At 41.2% G+C, this 17122-nt stretch overlaps 1 protein-coding gene across 1 annotated transcript in view; it reads right to left on the bottom strand.

The window, feature by feature from the left end:
* NMNAT2 (nicotinamide nucleotide adenylyltransferase 2) overlaps positions 1–17122 on the bottom strand; it is a 200547-nt gene that overhangs the window by 23865 nt on the left and 159560 nt on the right. The window contains exons 5-8 of the mRNA XM_051998808.1: positions 9419–9545; positions 7417–7497; positions 6400–6444; positions 1768–1844 (exon numbers count right to left, since the gene is read on the bottom strand). Of these exons, the coding sequence (XP_051854768.1) occupies positions 1768–1844; positions 6400–6444; positions 7417–7497; positions 9419–9545 (330 nt within the window). The remainder of the gene's footprint in view (positions 1–1767; positions 1845–6399; positions 6445–7416; positions 7498–9418; positions 9546–17122) is intronic.

Raw genomic sequence — 17122 nt, 5'->3', positions numbered from 1 at the left:
CTATTGTGACCAGATGATCTTTTAATTTTGTTTTTTTTTCAATCTTGTATCCTAACAAAGATTTACAGCCTTTAATAGGAGAGTCAGAACTAGTAGATAAAGAAGATTTGGGTCCATGGCACTCCTTGTCACATACTGGCTGTTCAACCCTGTCATACATAGGGTCTCAAAGTATAAAAATGGGTGCCAATCTATGTTGGCCAGGAGAGTTTCCTTATCAGGAGCTCTCTTTGCCATTGAAAACACGTCCAATCTGAAAAGTGAAAATGCCTTTGAGACACTGGTTATACCCCTTCTCCTTCTAGTGTAATTTTTCATGGTATGCCCAATTTTATGAACTGCACCCAAGGGTTGCCCCAATGCAAAAAATGAGGGATAAAAAGATTTAAAAAGATACTATTTGCTCTCAAGGAATTTATAATCCATTATAATAATAGTGCTCAGATACAGGCTACTAAATGGGCAACTAAACCATCCATAAGGATCCCATCTATAAGGATCCCAACCATAAAGATCCCATTTATAAGGATCCCAGTCATAAAGATCCCATCCATAAGGATCCCAACCATAAAGACCCCATTTATAAGGATCCCAACCATAAAGATCCCATCCATAAGGATCTCATCTATAAGGATCAGGCTGTGTATTGACCTATAAAATCACATTGGGTTATGTTTGATTCCTTCATCTTACTGTGTTTACTGCTTAGTATGCATTGAATAAGTAAAGCAAAGACTTGCAGAACGAATATCTGGGTATATTAACACAGTCAAGCTGGGTCTGGCAAAAACATTTTTTGGTGGGAGAGGGGAGCTGGACCTTCTTATTTTAAAACAGGCAGAGTGGACTCCAGTGGAGTAGGGGAGAATTCCGGGCAATGCGCTAAACGCTTTATGAATATTATCTCATTTACCAAATGGAATCTCATTTGAATTTCCTCAAGTCCAAAGCAGAGAAGTCCCACTCACCCTATATTAGCTATTCCTTTTCTATCCTTCCCTTTGCCTCCCAGGCAAGGGTATACACTAAGGTGACAGTAGCCCTTTTCAAAAGGGATCTCCTTGCTGGAGAGACGTGTGAGGGAATGGGAAAGGTGAGGTAAAGAAAAGGAATTAAAGGTAGATCTCTAGGTGGCCTAGATCTGGAATCAGCATGACTTGAGTTCAAATCCAGTTTCAGAGACACACTAGTATGACTCTGGATAAGACAGCTCTGCCTCAGTTTCCTTATCTGTAAAATAAGTCTTCCCAGGACTATTGTAAGGATAGTCTGCAGAAAGTGCTTTGCCCATCTTAAATTCTTATATAAAGAATTATCATTATTAAAGAACAGAGGAGGAAGGAGAAGATTGTGTCCTGATGTGGGGGCTTTGGACTCCCCCTGGTGTGGGGCTGTTTTTATTTCCAAATGAGATGTTTCCAAGGCAGATCATGCTTTTCCCAGGACCCCGACGGATATTGTGTGAGGAGGAGGAGGAGAGGAGGAGGAGGAGGAAGAGAAGGGTCACAGGACTGCAGATTTAGAGCCCGGCCCCCTCATTTATCAGAGGAGGAGGAGAAGGAGAAGGAGGAGGATGTGTACAGATTGAACAGGAGAGGAAGCTGTGTGAATGTTCCTGGGAACATAATGTCAAAGGAAAGGTCAGAGTAGGTGAGAAAAGCCCAAGTGAACATTGAGGGAGATGGGGGAGGGGAGGGAATGAGGAAGAGCCCCCTTTCCCCTTTGCCCTGACACCCCCTCCCACCGGGGCAGCAGCATCTTACTCACATCAGCCTCATTCCATAGCCCAGGGATACAGAAGGATTCCAGGAGGTCACTGCCACAGAGCAGCAAGATGCGGAGTTCTGGGGAGAAGAAACAAAACTTTGGAAAAGGAACAGAGAGCAAGGGACACAGAGGAATCCATTCAACTCTGGGTGACTTCCTCTGAGGATCCATTCAGGTCCTTCCCCCTCCCTAGACCGGCCCCTCTGGCCAGCCCTGCTGCTCTGGAGTCAGAGGAGCCTTTGTAGAGATGGCCCCAGAGTAGTGGAAGCCCCCCCCCCCCACCCCAGAGACCCCTGCCTATGGCAGATCATATTCCTAACAAGTCCAATTCACACATCTCTTGCATATACATTTCCTTTAAGCTAAACATCCTTAGAACTGGAGGATAATAGCTTTAGAGCTATGAAGGATTTCAAAAATCACCTTGTCTAACTTCCCCTTTTACAGATAAGGAAACTGAGGCATCAGGAAGGTGATATTATTTGTCCAAGCTCACATAAGTAGTCAGGAGCACACCTGGATTTCAACACAAATCTGACCAAGTCCAGGGTTTTAACCTCTAGTTTATAGCAGGAGCTATTGTTGTTATTCCCATGTTCTAAGGAAAATGAGTCTAAGAACAGTTTAATAAGCATCTTGCCCAGAGTCTCACATTTAGTAAGTTTCTGAAGCCGGAACTGAACTCAAATCTTCCCGATTCCAAATCTAGTGAGCTATCCACTGTAACACCCAGCTACCTCTTAAAACAATAAGTATAAAAACTGTAAAAAGAAAAGTCTAAAAATTAAATTAAGCTTGTTTCTAAAGTCCTTTGGAGACCTAAAATTCCTAGAATCTAAATTTCCATCTTCAAAGTGGGGCTGGAACATCGGCTCTTAGAAATGGCCTGATCCTTAGAGGTCAAGTCTAGTATTTTGCAGATGAAATAAATAAAACCCAGATGAAATGTCTTCCCCAAGATCACACAGTTATTAAGCGGTAGAACTAGGACTAGAACTCAGGACAGACTGGGAAATCCATTGCACCACCTGATTGCCTTGTCTGATCCCCCATTTGAATCCAACTACTCTTGGAATATTGTCCTGGACAATCTAATGATAGAGGCCTCCACTGGCAGTCTCAGGAGATGTCCAAGGATGCTCATTTCAGAGGGAATGCACCAGCAAAAGTCTTTCCCCCCAGCCAGCTGCCATGGTCCTGCCCTGAGCCAAAGGGAGAGAATCCCAGCGGGGACCCTTCTTTCTACGGTTCCCATGGCGTTCCTTTTGCTCCATTCCGTCAGGCAGGGTTAACTACCTGCAGAGCCCTTTGGGGGCTGTGATTCTGATTTTCTAGAAGCTAAATTTGGAAACCTCTCCAGGGAAATCAGTCTCTCTCGGCTTCCTCTCTGCCCATTAATATTATTCTCTCTCCTGCACCGAGCCAGTGATTCGGTCTCTTATCCTGGCATAATGTGAGAGATTTTAAAGAAGAAAATAAAAGTGAGAGCTTCCAGTGTCTTCTCAGTGCTAAAGCAAGGTTGTGTCGGCTTTTTCGGGGAAAATGAGAGGCTAGCAGAGGACCAGCTCTCTGTGCACAATCCCACCTGTGATCACTGGAGGGCAGCAGCGGTTCCACCCAATAGAATTAGGATTAGGAAGCCTTCCAGCTAGAGAGAAAAGGTGTGCCATCAATCCCTGCACCTTTGGTCTGGGGGAGCCCCCAGGGGAGCAGTCTTCTGGAGAGGTACAACGAAAAGGGAGCCACAGATGCTGATTGAGAGAAGATTGTAAACAGCTTTTGCCTTTTTATTCACTGCGAAAGAAAAGTCAAATACTGGGCCTGGAAACATCAACATAGTGACTTTTTCTATCTTCTTATTGGACAGGCTGATGTTCGAAGTGTGAGACTGGGCAGGATAGGGGTGGAGACCTGGATTCTAGTTCCAGCTCAATGTGAGTCGCTATGGGATTTTGGGAAATGACTTTCTTGAGATCGTTTCTTCTTTTGATTTAATGTAATCAAAGCTGTCCATTTTGCATTTGTTCTCAGGGTCTTCTTTGGTCATAAATTCCTTCCTATCCAAATAGGTAAACTATCCCTTGCTCTCCTAATATGCTTACAGAATCATCCTTTACGCCTAAATCATATAACCATTTTCGCCTTATTTTGGTATGGGGTGTGAGATATAGATCTATGCTGAATTTCTAGCATTATTTTCCAGTTTTCCCTGCAAATTTTGTGAAATAGTGAGATCTTATGCCTGAAGCCAGAGTTTGGGGGTTTATCAAATACTAGATTACTATAGTCATTGATTATTGTGTCATGTGTATCTAACCTACTTCATTGATCTACCATTTATTTTTTTTTTAGCCAGTACCAAGTGGTTTTGAAGCTGCTGCTTTATAATATAGTTTTATGTCTGATACTGCTAGATCACCATTCTTTGTATTTTTTTTCCATTAATTCTCTTGATCGGTTCTTCTTTTGAATGAAAATGAAAGGATTCTTTGAACTACATTATTCCTAAGTCTAGAATCTATGGTATTTTTAGCAGACTTTCTCCCTTGACACTCCTAAAAAAGCCTAGTCTCTGGACTGACAATTCTAGTTACCCCTTTCATGAATGAATGAATGATCATTTAATGAACACTTTTTATGTAAGAAGTAAGGAGTTAACCTTGAAGTAAAAAAAAAAAAAATGCCTAGGTCTGGATAAATAGCCTTTGTTAATTGTATTTCTCTCCTATGCACCTACTTCCTGCCTGAATCTCAGCTAAAGCAGAGGGCTGAATGGTAAATTAAAAGATGATTTGCTCTAGGAAAGCTGGAGATAGTGGATTTCACTGCCCAGCTTCACCACTAACATACCTTGGTCAAATTATTTAGTTTTTCTGTTGCAGCAGCTGCTTAGGATGGAGGGCAGTAGAATTAACCATTTGTGCATCTACTGGCAAACTTGCCCTTTGTGCAAGGAAGAACAAGGTCCTCTCTAAACAGGGCTCTGAACTCTGGGGGAACATGCTGGGAAAGGACCGTTTCTTCAGTAAGGGACTCTGATGAGCAGGAAACTGGCAAAAAGGAATGTTTGTGTCAATTCTTTCTATCTTATTCCCTTGACTTCTGACTGGGATATAGAAGACACTTGACAAATGCTTGTTGATTAATTGATCAAAGGAGAAGAAAAAAATAGAAAGCCCAGCAGCGGGTGAAGCCGCATTTATTGTGTCCAACTTAAGCCCGAGAAAGAAAATAGTCACTACTGCAAAAGTAGTAACTAGATTGCTACTGAGACCTGAATGATTTCTTTTAAATAGATCCAAAGCCTGGTCCGAGCCCATCACAGAATAACAGAAAGTTGGAGCTGGAAGAAGCCTTAGAGATATGACCCAACACCCTCATTCCATAGATGGTCAAACTGAGGCACAGAGAAAACGAAGCGCTTTGTCCAAAGCTGCAAAGTACTTCCTCTCCAGTGCAAACGCAGTAAATGGTACTGGGGGTGGGAGCTCTGATCACTGGCTATAAGATGGTGTTTATATGTGTATATGGGGGAGCAAGAGGTATTTGGTGCATTTTTTGAGTTGGAGGAGTAAGGATATGGGATGGCTTGTCAGTTCCTGTGGATTTAACAGACAACTCCAGGTCCCCCATCATCCCTTCTTTAAATACTGCTGATTCCTGATGTAGGATGTGGAAGATATTATTTTTCTAGGTTTATCTGTATGTTTTCCAAAGCTGCTGGAGGTAAGGAAGTTAGTTTTGTGCTCACACCAAAACCTGATTTTCAGTTCTCGTACTTGAGAGAGAGCTAAGTAAAAATTGTATATGAATATGGGCACTTCAGCACCTCTGGATCTGGCCAAACTCCAGGGCTCTGGGTTGTCTTGGGGAGATTGCTTGGGAATATGACCTTGGGGGAAAAAAGTATCCATTGGCTTTGGGGGGAGGGAGAAAAAAAGACTTTTCTGAACTTGTCATTACTGCAAACACAAACAGCTCTGCCCTATTTCCCTTGCCTTGACTTCTGTGTTTTTGTGGTTCAGTGATGTCCAACTCTTGTGACCCCGTGGATCATATATGTCAATATTGTCTTTCTTGGGAAAGATACTGAGATGCTTTGTCCTTTCCTTCTCCAGAGACTTAAGGCAAACAGGGTTAAATGATTTGCTTAGGTTCATATGGTTAGCAAGTGTCTAAGACCAAATTTGAACTCCGGACCCATTCCTCTATTCATAGAGCCATCGAGCTGCCTTAAAATCACAATTAAAAAGGAAAAGGGGAATATCTCCCTTCCATCTCTACCTTCTGACTCTCAGTCCCAGGTAAAATCCCACCTTTCATAGGAAGCCTTTCCCAACCGCCCTTAATTTTAGTACCTTCCCTCCACGGATCATTTCCATAGTTGTGTTCCCATAGTTGTTTGCATGGGGTCTCTCTCATTAAATTGAAAGGACGGACTATCTGTTACCTTTCCTCAGCACTTAGCAGAGTGACTGACGCACAGTAGGTTCTTAAATGTTCAGTGAGGGACTCGCTGACTGAAGAAACAGCTGACTTCTGAGATTAAATATTGGCCACCCCAGCCCTCGGTTTGAGCTGTTTTTGGGTTCAACCTCCCGAAACTCTCCTTCCCTTCCCCATCCCACTTACCGATCTCTTCATATCGCATCACTGTGCCGAGGTTGGCATTCTCATCTGGGGAAAGAGAAGATATCAGAAGGAAGCTTAGAGAGAGCCCATCTTCAGCTCTGTCTAAGGCACCCAACATACTTGTCGGAAGGTCTAGGAAGACCAGGAGAGACCCCAATAGGAGACTCCCCTCAAGGCTTAAAACAACTGGATCCCGCAGATGGAGCACGTCCCAAACTACTGAACCAGTGACAGGAAAGTTTAGGATGATAGTCCTCAGGTTTCCTTTCCCGAAGGGAGCTGCCCACATGAATAATGCCCATGGCACAGAGGAGACAACCCATAAAGATCAATAAGGAAATATCCTCTTTTTAGAGACTCTGGTGGTGTTTGGGATAGGGTTTGCCTTTCCTTGTGGCAAGGATCCATAAGGACACTTTGGACGTCTCTTTGTTTTTCGCAGTTAAAGGCACACACACATTCACGCACACCTGTCTTGGTCACCTGCTATCCTCCTCAATTATCAAATTCTATTTAATCCCAATCCTGGAGGTCTGAGGTTAGAAATCTGAGAAAGAAGAGAAACACTCCCAAAGGGCCAAGAGAGAAAATTCGACTTCCTCAGTCCGCCTGAGTTAATTGTTGGATTTCCAGAACACAAGATGCTGTCTCAGCATCTACCCCTGCTCTCAGTCCTGGAGTAACCAAGGTTTTCCCAGGGAGCCGATAGTCTGGTTCTGTCAGTTCTGTGAGGGGAATCTAGCCCCTTTTCTTTCCGTCCACCAGTGGCCACACCTGATCTTAGATCATCATGTGATACTGGCTCGGTATCAAGAGTTCTGAGAGGCAGAACTCATGTGTCTCCTGGGGAAGCTTTCAGCTGTACAGGGGATGTATGGAGATAGAGTCTCCTCTCTCAGTGATGGGGGCTGGAAGCAGAGAAAAGGAACGGCAGAGGGAAGAAAGGAAAGGAGCATCGAGGAAAAGGAAGGGAAGCCCCGAACAGCAGGTGGGGAGAGCAGGCTCTTTGCCACTTACCGACAAAAGTGAAACGTTCCACCGGCGGACGGACACAACAAATTCGGCTCAGGCTTTCTCCCACCTTCCCCAAGATCTTTGCTGTGGAAGAAAGAAAGATGGTGATGGACTCCAAGGAAACATCTAACAGAATAACATATCAAGATTGGATTGTGGGAGAAAGAAAGAAGAGGGAAAAGGGAATGTGATGAGAAAGTTCCCTTCCCTCCCTTCCATTGGTGGGGAGATATATACATATATATCTATATCTATATACATACATATCTATCTATCTATCAATCTAAAGTATAAAGCAGTAGGCAGAGAGACAGAATGATCTGAATTCAAATCAGGTCTCAGGCACTTACTAGCTGTATGTGACCCTGTTTGTTACTCTCTTTGTCTCAGTCTCCTCATCTCTAAAATGGAATAATTACAGCACCCTATCTCATAGACTTGTTGTCAGGATCAAATGAAGGAATATTTGTCAGCAGCTTAGCACAGTGTCTAGTACAAGGTAGATGCAATATAAATAATTATTCCCTTTTCAGGTACAAGACTCTTGGGCTCTGCATTTTATGCATTATTTCTCAAGTATTGCATATCATTGAAAACCTACCTTACAGCTAAAGACATGTTCATCTCATCTTTTGCAAAGTCCTAAAAACTACTTTCATATAAGCTTTATAGCTAGAGGTGACCAGATACCCTGGTTTGACTGAAACAGTCCGATATAAATCCAATATAAATTGTGGCAATTTGTGTTGGCTTTACAAGTATATTTTTAAAATATTCCTGACCTCAGGTAAGGGTAAGCTGAATGGATTACCAGACAAAACTGTGGCATAAAAGTCAGGAAAATTGGTTTTATTCCTAGTTCTCCTATTAAATAATTAGTAGAGTGATTTTGATCAATTAATCCACCTCTCTGGCTCTCAAATTTCTTGAGAAAGAAGATTGAGAAGAGATTGGACAAGATACATTCTTCATGTCTGTGGAGGTTCTAAGATTCTCTAATGAAGGACAAACTAAATCACAGTTATATTTATAAATGACTGTATCTAAACTAAGTACTAATAATATATTTCATAAGGCAATTTGTTGGGGGTTTTTGGCTTGATATTCAGAAATCATATCAGGGAGCTATCCTGGAAAAGGTACCCTCCAATTCCTGAGGATTCCATGTTCTAGAGACAATGACAGATGCAATTAATTCTCCTCAATCAAGACTGAGATTTCCTGGAGCCTTTTCCTTAACAGTACAGTTTTGGGATTCAGATGCATAAGGTAGAGGGGTCTTACTCTTCCCATCTCCTACTTTATCACCCTAGTATTTATCCAATATTAATTGGTTGAAAATACAGTTACCATATCCTGGAGACCCTAGAGAAAATCCAGGGGACAAATGCTATCTTTCATTGTGAATCAGTAAACTCTAAACAAGACTTGAAAACTATCAAAAACCACAAAATCCCAAATAAATGTTCATGTACCCACCTCTGCCACTTCTTCACTATGACACATTGTTAAACACAGACATATGAATGAGACTTCCCTTCACAGGAGGTCTTTAAGTGAAGGTCTCACAAGTCAAGAATGCTGGGAGCAAGACTCATGTTTTAGATGAAGATTTAATTACACCGTCTTCAAAATCTTTATTCTAGTCTCCAATCCTCTGACTTATGAGTACAGAAATTACTGACAACAATGTGAAGCAAAGGGAACATGGATGGAGAGATCTAGAGAAACCTTTTTCTTTTAAAGATATCTAAGTTCATGGTATCTACCAGAAGAGAATCAACATTAATATCTAACTTACAGAAATACTTGCAAATAATGATTTAAATGGTACAGCACCAATAGTGTTGGTGCTCCAAAAATATTCCCTTTCCTGTTCCAGATGCAGATAAGTTTTCTTGCTTTCCTTCCACCCTCTGTAAGTTCCAATTCTGGAGTCATTTTCTTGGTATACTTTTAAAATTCAAAAATCTTTCAAGGTTTCCCCCTCTGTGTCAGAACCTACCTGCAGTGGGCTTAGTGGGCACATTGTTGTTCTGATAAATGGGCTGGGGTGTCTCGTGTTGTGGCTGTCCAATCACCGGGGTCATGGAAGGTGTGTTGACATTGGAAAGGATGCAGCCAGTCACTCTCTAGAGAACAGGAAAAAATTCAAGAGTCAATAAGATCACTAAAGAATTTTTAGGTAGTAGATGGATTATTTTGTTTTATAGATGTGTTAGCGCTTCAAAGAGTTTGTGAAAGGATTTGTCCAAGATTGCCTGGGCCTGAACCCAGGATCATTGATTAAAAGTCTAAAGTAGCACTTCTGTCCCTCAAACCAGAAGCTAGGAGCTGGTACAGAGGGTGGCAGTAATTTGTCTGAGCACAGTCATATATGTATGTGGGAATGCATTCCAAAATCAACTGCAAAGAATTTTTGCATTATTGATTATTTTATATTATGGCAGCTAAGTGACATCATGGATAGAATGCTAGGTTACAAGTCAGGAAATCCTGAATTCAAACCCAACCTCAGACACTCACTAGCCATGAAACTTGGGAAAAGTAACCAATTTCTATTTGCCTCAGTTTCCTAATCTGTAAAAATGGAAAAATACTATCTCCCAGGGTTGTTGTGAGGATCAAATGAGATAATAATTATAAAGTGTTAGCACAATATTTAGCTCATAGCCGGCTCTATAGAAAAGCCAGCTATGATAATAATTTTTCACTTTAAATTTCATATATATTATAATTTTATTATAATGCATTCATTATATTTATACTTACACATGAATTATATAATAACAATTATTATTATTGATGCTACTTCTCAATTTATTTCAGTAAATATTTATTAAGCACCAGCTAAGTTCAGGGCACAATGGATATAAAAACAAAACAAAAAAAAGCAGAGTTTCTGTCGTCAAAGAGCATACATTTAATTGAGGGGATACAACATGTACACAAATAAATAAAATAGAAGGTAATTTGAATGGGGGAGAAAGTCCTAGCATGAAGGCTTAATGAGTTGGTGATACATGAGCTGAGCCTGGAAAGACTCTGACAGAGTTGGAGAGGAAGTGGTATGGAGGATGGATTGGGGTAAAGAGGTAGAAGCCAGAATGTCAAATTCAAGGATTGGCTAGTGATTCCATTTGACTGAATGTTGCTTGTCCTTCTTGAAGAGGACCAATGACTTCAGGAAGACGGTGTCTTCATTTCTAAGTCAGTTGGATTTAAGTGAGGGAGGACTGTGCAAAGTCACCTGCCTCACTCTCTCCTCCAGAACCATCTGGATCTAATGGCAAGATATAGATCAGGGTGACTGGAGATGGCCTTGGAGACAGTGAGAGATTGAGCTAAGGTCTTTCCCAGATCTCAATTCACCTGAGGCAATGTCATTCAGTGATTAAGACAAGGTAAGAAATGAAGCAAAAAATGACCTCTTTTACTTAGTTAAAAAAAAAATCACTCTGGGAGGGGAAGATCCTCAGGGTTTCTGGTCAAAACAGAAATAATTGCTATTGACACTCTGAGACCAAAAAAGCCTCAAAAATGACCAAGTGAGGCTTAGACTGAGACTTATTGTTGGACAGTCAATGAAAACCAGAATGATTTGGATTCAAGGCATTGTCAAGCAGCTCCATTTAATTCCTAATAGCTTTATCAAAATGTAGGACTCTAAAACTGTATTTCAAGAGAATGATAAAATGAAACTACATAGGATAAAAGAAAATAATTATTTCATTTTTAAAAAATAGAATAAATAAGAAGGAAAGAGAGAAAAAGAAATCCAGCCTGTGAGCCTTAAGTTATCTTGTGAAGGGCTCAAGCTTAGTGTGTGTGACAAAGACTAAAAAGATAAGCTGGACTGACATTGTGAAAGGCTGAGAAGCTTGCTTCTTTTGTTTTGGATCTATCCTAAAGGCACTTGGAAGTCACTGGAGCCAGGGAATGACATGGTGAGATGTGTCTTAGGAAGATTATTTTGGCAGTGGTTTGATGGAGGGACAGGAGAGAGGAGAAACTGGAGGGGGTTTATTCACTGAAATGTTATTTCAACATCTTACAACTTCTGGCATAGTGGTTGGAGAACTGTTCTCAAAGCCATGAGAACCTTCCTTCAAATTCTGTCTCTAACAATTAGGCTAGGCAACTCATTTAAGTTTTTGGTGTTCTGGGAAACTCTAAACCTATACATTGCAGAGGAGGTGTGGTACTATATTAGTAGAGGGAGCTTCATTATCTAATAAACTCCAGTACCCAAGAAACCACCTATCTGGTCCTTCCCTACCTTATAAACCAACCAGGTGAGAGATTATTCTATTTCTGAAGATGTGAACTATGGTGGTGACTCCATGAGTGGAGAGAAGGGGCTGAATGGTAGAAATGTTGTGCAGGGAGAATTGCCAAGACCTGGTAATTGAATAGATATGAAGAATAGGAGATGTGGAAGTTTTAAAGATGGCAGTACCCCAAAACAAGGAAATGTGAAAGTTTCAGAAAGATGCCAAATTTAAATTGCTTTTGTAATAAAAATCAGTGTAGAGAGGATAAGAAGAGAAATCACCATTTGGGGGGAAAATCTTTGCATCAACTATTTTTGACAAAGGACTAACATGCAAGTTATATAAAAAGCTAATGTAAATCAGCCCTTCTTTCAATAGATAAGAGAGGACTGGATATGAGCAAACAAATCTCAAAAAAACTACAAACTATTAACAACACACACACACATACATATACACACACAAGAATGATATTTTCAAGTCATCAAAAAAAGAAATGCAAGTCAAAACAAATCACAGAGTGGCAGTAAATTGACAAAAATGACAAAAGATGGGGGTAGAGTGTCAGTGGGAAAGAAATAGAGATTTCTAACAGGAAATAAAATGTAGGACTGAAATTCAGGGGAGAGATTAATGCTGAGTAGATTTCAGTGTCATCTCCATATGGGAAATTTCACTTCAAAAGTGAGCTAATTAGACCCATAGGAACAGATGAGATCACCAGTGAATAGAGTGTAAGAAAGGAGAGAAGAAAAGGCAAGACAGATTCTGGGGGACTACCCACAATTGAGGCATAAGATGAGAACTGGATGATGACCTAATAAAGGAGACATAAGAAAAAGTAGTAAGACAGGTAGAAACTTGCCTTTCTTGAAATTCAGACAAGTATTTTCTTTTTTGGTGAGTCAGAATAAATTATTATTAGAGTAATTATTAATAAGATGGAAATTGTGGGGCAACTTTATTCTTTTATTTTATTTATTTATTTATTTATTTATTCATTCATTCATTTATTTATTTATTTGTTTGTTTGTTTGTTTATTTATTTTATTTTTATTCTTTTTATTCTCCTTCCTTGTAAGCCTTCACCATGAGGCTACTTGCTTGGTACAGTACAGTTCTTCTAAAGTGGAAGACTTTAGTCTTCCACTTTAGACCAGATGTTTAGTCTAACACCAGAAGATTCTAAGTAGCCCAGGGACCGGGAGTGACCTTCAGGGAATACATCCTCTGTGCATCCCTGAGAGCAGCCTAGCTATTGAATCTTCCCAGACAGATGGAAAAGTAAGCATTTATTCAGTGACTTCTGGGTGTTAGCTACCATGGGTACCCTTTGGGCCAGAGGTATGATTCAACTCCAAACAGATCTTGGAAGCAGAGATTTACAATTAGAAGGGACTTCAAGGTTATTTTAAAGTGAGGAAACTGAAGCAAAAGCCCAATATCACAAAGAATGTATTTGAGAACTTGAAAGAGATTTTTTTCTGGCTCCAGATTTCCTTCAGGAAAAGAAAGGAGAAAAGACTGGGAACAAGGCAATATAGAGGAACCAGGATCAAACATGTCTCCATCCCCCGTTTCCTGCCCTAGTATTTTTTGAATATTTTCCCTTGCAATAAGACTTGGGACTCTCTCACTGAAGTGGAAATTTCTCATTCTCAGTGAGAGGGAGCTCATTTATTCTATGTATTGTCTGGTATATTTTCATCTGTCTATTTTCTCTGATTTCTATATACTATCAACTAAGATAAGTGGGTTCATTTACTTCACTGCAGGTGGTCTTTGTGAAGCTGGTGTTTGATGGGAGGTGAGACAAGCCTTGGATATGCAACTTGGACCGCTCCTTCCCTGCTAACAGATAGCAATCAAGGGCACAGCTTGAACCTAAAAATTATTTTCCTTAGACTAACAATATTTGGGGGGGGCGGGAGATAGATATAATTTTACTCTGATACTCTGACGAGAGTCGAAGATCTGCTTGTGACATAAATCAAAGCCTCCCTTGGAGAACGGTGGTGGAGGAGACCCTAGTAAATTATTATATATTTATGTCTCTGTGACCAACATCTCAACAGACCCACGTGGACACACATAACCTACCTACACAGGCAAAATACACACACATATGCCCCCACAGGGCAGTAATTTTCCAGGTGAGAGGAAGGAGTAGCTTTTATCATTCCTGATGTTCACTCTAAATTATGGGAATTTATTTGCCAAGGTTACCTGATCCTGGGAATAGGTAGCTATTTTTTTTTTTTTAAATAATCAGTCTAATATTTAGGGAAGTTTAACTTTTTCTCTAGCTCACTCCTTGATGAAAAATAAGATCCTTTTGGCTTGTTCTTCCCAGAGAAGATCAATCCAGATGCTGGAGGGGGAAACAGAAATGGTTCCCAGCACGCAGTTCTACCCCCATTCTCTCTCAAGCTCTCAACACATATTCAATTTCTCACCAGCCCTGCTGTTGTGAAGCGCGTGAGCCCAGCTGTCCCGGGCTCCTCTCCAAATGCAGGTGTGAACCACTAACATCGCGCTCTGTTTCTCAGGTGGGCCTCTATTGCCCAGCCAAGAGCTCTGGCTGGCGGCTGTTAGCTGCAGAGGGCCGGAGCTCCGAGGAGAGGCTCCGGACTCTCCTCCCTAGGCGGGGGTGACCTACATTTTCCTGCCTGTCTGTCACTGCTGCAGCTGAGGCTTTTGGACATTTCCTCAAGGCTCCAGCAGGAATGGATTCAGTCTGGACTGAGGCACCTGAAATGGGGATGGGGTGGGGGGAAGAAATGATATCGAGGAACTTGGAAGCAGCTAGGATTTCTGCAGAATTGCCCCGGAAGGAAGACCGTTGCATTTATGTTCCAAATGGGGCTTCGAATAGCTTTGTTGTTTTGTCATTTTGGTCACGTCTGATTTTTGTGAGCCCATTGGGGATTTTCTTGGTAGAGATACTGGATGGGAATAATAATAATAGGACTTACCTTCCAGCATTATTGTGAGGATCAAATGAGATAATGTGTAAAATACGTTAGCAGAGTGCCTTGCACACAGTAGGTACTATATAAATGCTTATTTCCTCCTCCGTAATATGATCTTTAATGAAGAGTTTGGGGTTCGGTCATGTGGAGAATTCACAATGGCCATTCTTTTTGGCAAAACGTAGATTTATTTTGGGGAATGGGTTACAGACAAAATGAAGGGATTCAATATACATCAGGAATGGTAAATATGAGAAATAGAGTGGGAGAGCATATGAAAGAGAAGTTCCTCAGTGGAACTCACAGCCATTAGAAAGGTTGGGGATTGCCCTTAGCTGGCAGGATAAATCCTGAAAATGATGTAGCATCCTCAAAGAGCTACTCAGCTGTAAGGAGGAGAAGTGGGGTTGAGAAGCTTAGTGGAGTTAGGGGAGATTCCATATGGCATGGAGGAAGGGAAAAAAAGCAGAGTGCTGTGGTGAGCTGATCTATAGGAAGGCAGAAGCCATGGGATGATTTTACAGCGAAAAATGTAACCTCAGGGACATGACTGGGATTTCTACAGAGGGTGGGTCTCAGGAGCTTGACATAACTTGGATTTCTGACTGGACCACCTGCCCAAAGGGTGGGACTGTGGAGCCAAACTAATCTTTGCTGGAGCCTTCTGTCTGCTTGCCTCAGGGATCAATTCTTTCATTTCTCTTGGTCCAAAATACCATTCAGGACTTCATCATCCCCACGTCAACCATTGCAGAGCCCAGTGGTGTCTCCCAGTTTTCTGTCACGTAGCTCTAGCTCTCACTACTGCCATGGCTCCTCGCGGCCTCCCTTCCTTCCTGATCAATCCACATCCTTCCCTTTGATCTAGTTGAACCAGAATGACTATTTAAGGTCTGCCATATATATGATTTATAGTAAGTGTTCTTAACTTGGGGATCCATGAACTTATGGGGGGGAGGGGGCAATTGGGGTTAAGTGACTTGCCTACACAGCTAGTCAGCATTAAGTGTCTGAAGCCGAATTTGGACTCAGAACCTTCTAATTCCAAGGCTGGTGGTCTAGGCACTGAGCCGTCTAACTGCCCCTGGTTCCATGAACTATTTTTTTTTAATTTTTAAATTTTTTTTAAAGTCTAAAAGTTGTATTTCAAAATAATTTTTTGTGCCTCAGTTTACTCTTCTATAAAAAGAGAGAGCCAGACTAATCTGGCAATAGTCTTTCAGCTCTAAATCCATGTTCCCATGATCTATTTGGAATGGAGTCATACCAGGATTTCACAGAATTATAGAATTTATGAATTGGAAGAGATCATAGATTTAAGAAAAAGAAAGGACCTTAAAGGACACCTGATCCTAGTCCCTCATTTTATAGATGAGCAATGTTAGGTGACTTACCTGAGGTCATATAGATAATCATAAGTGACAGGGACAGGATTTACTCAAGAGACTATGTTCTTTCTATCATAACACACTGCCTTTCAGAAGTTTTTCTAGTCTAACTAAGGAGATCAGGGAAGATTTCACAAGGAAATGAGCCTTGAAGGCTTCTGAGTAGAAAGGAGGAGAAAATTTTCCAGAAAATATTCCTGGAAACACCCTCCATGGATAGAGGCATCTTGTAAATATACCCAAAGGGAAGATCACAGAATTTTAAGTTCAAAGAATAATTGGATAATGCATTTTGGACAAGATGTATAGGGTGTGACTAGAAGGAAGGTGAAAGAAGTCTAGGAAGGTAATCAGGCTGAGGTATTTTTATTTTACCATAATAGTGATAGGGAGCCACAGAAGATTCCATGGAGAGGTTCTCCCCACATTTCCTTCTATGTCTGTCTTTTCTTCCTGTTCCCCAAACACCATAAGTGGCAACAAGTCAGAAAGTTGAGGGAAGCTTCTGATTAAAGGTGTATATGGGCATGAGGTCTAGGGCAGAAACATTATCTGAGCTTACCTCAGCCAATTCCTTTCAAAAGAGAAAGAAGGTACCTGGGATATATGTGAACCACAAGGATGGGGTCAGGTACAGGAAGGGAATCATGTTCTCTGTTTCCACTAAAAAAAATTGCTGTTGAATCATCCAACACTCTCCAGCTTTTTGTAATCTATGAATTATGTCTCTTATTGTAGGAAATCTCTTATTGTAGGAAATATAATTCCCATTACAAGGACAGGTAATGTTGAGAGTAAAGGGACTGATTGTCCTGTATAGGCAACACAGTTCTGGATTTTGATTGCCTGCGACCTCTGGCAAGTCATATTCCCCCAAATATCCTGTTTTGTCACCATTTGTGCTCAATGGACTCTTCCCTTCTGACTTTCCCTAATCTTCTCTTCTTCTTTCTCCCTCCCATTCCCCCCGGGGTCCTACAAGTAACCCAGAGCTGCATTGTAGCCAGAAAAGAAGGATTGGACTCAAAGTCTCCACAGAAACCAGGGGCCCAGAAGGTGGTCTACCTTCAGCCCC

Source organism: Antechinus flavipes, chromosome 4 (assembly GCF_016432865.1).
Source record: "Antechinus flavipes isolate AdamAnt ecotype Samford, QLD, Australia chromosome 4, AdamAnt_v2, whole genome shotgun sequence".
Taxonomy (NCBI): domain Eukaryota; kingdom Metazoa; phylum Chordata; class Mammalia; order Dasyuromorphia; family Dasyuridae; genus Antechinus; species Antechinus flavipes.
The sequence above is the reverse complement of the archived record's forward strand: the minus strand, read 5'-3'. Positions and strand labels throughout refer to the sequence as shown.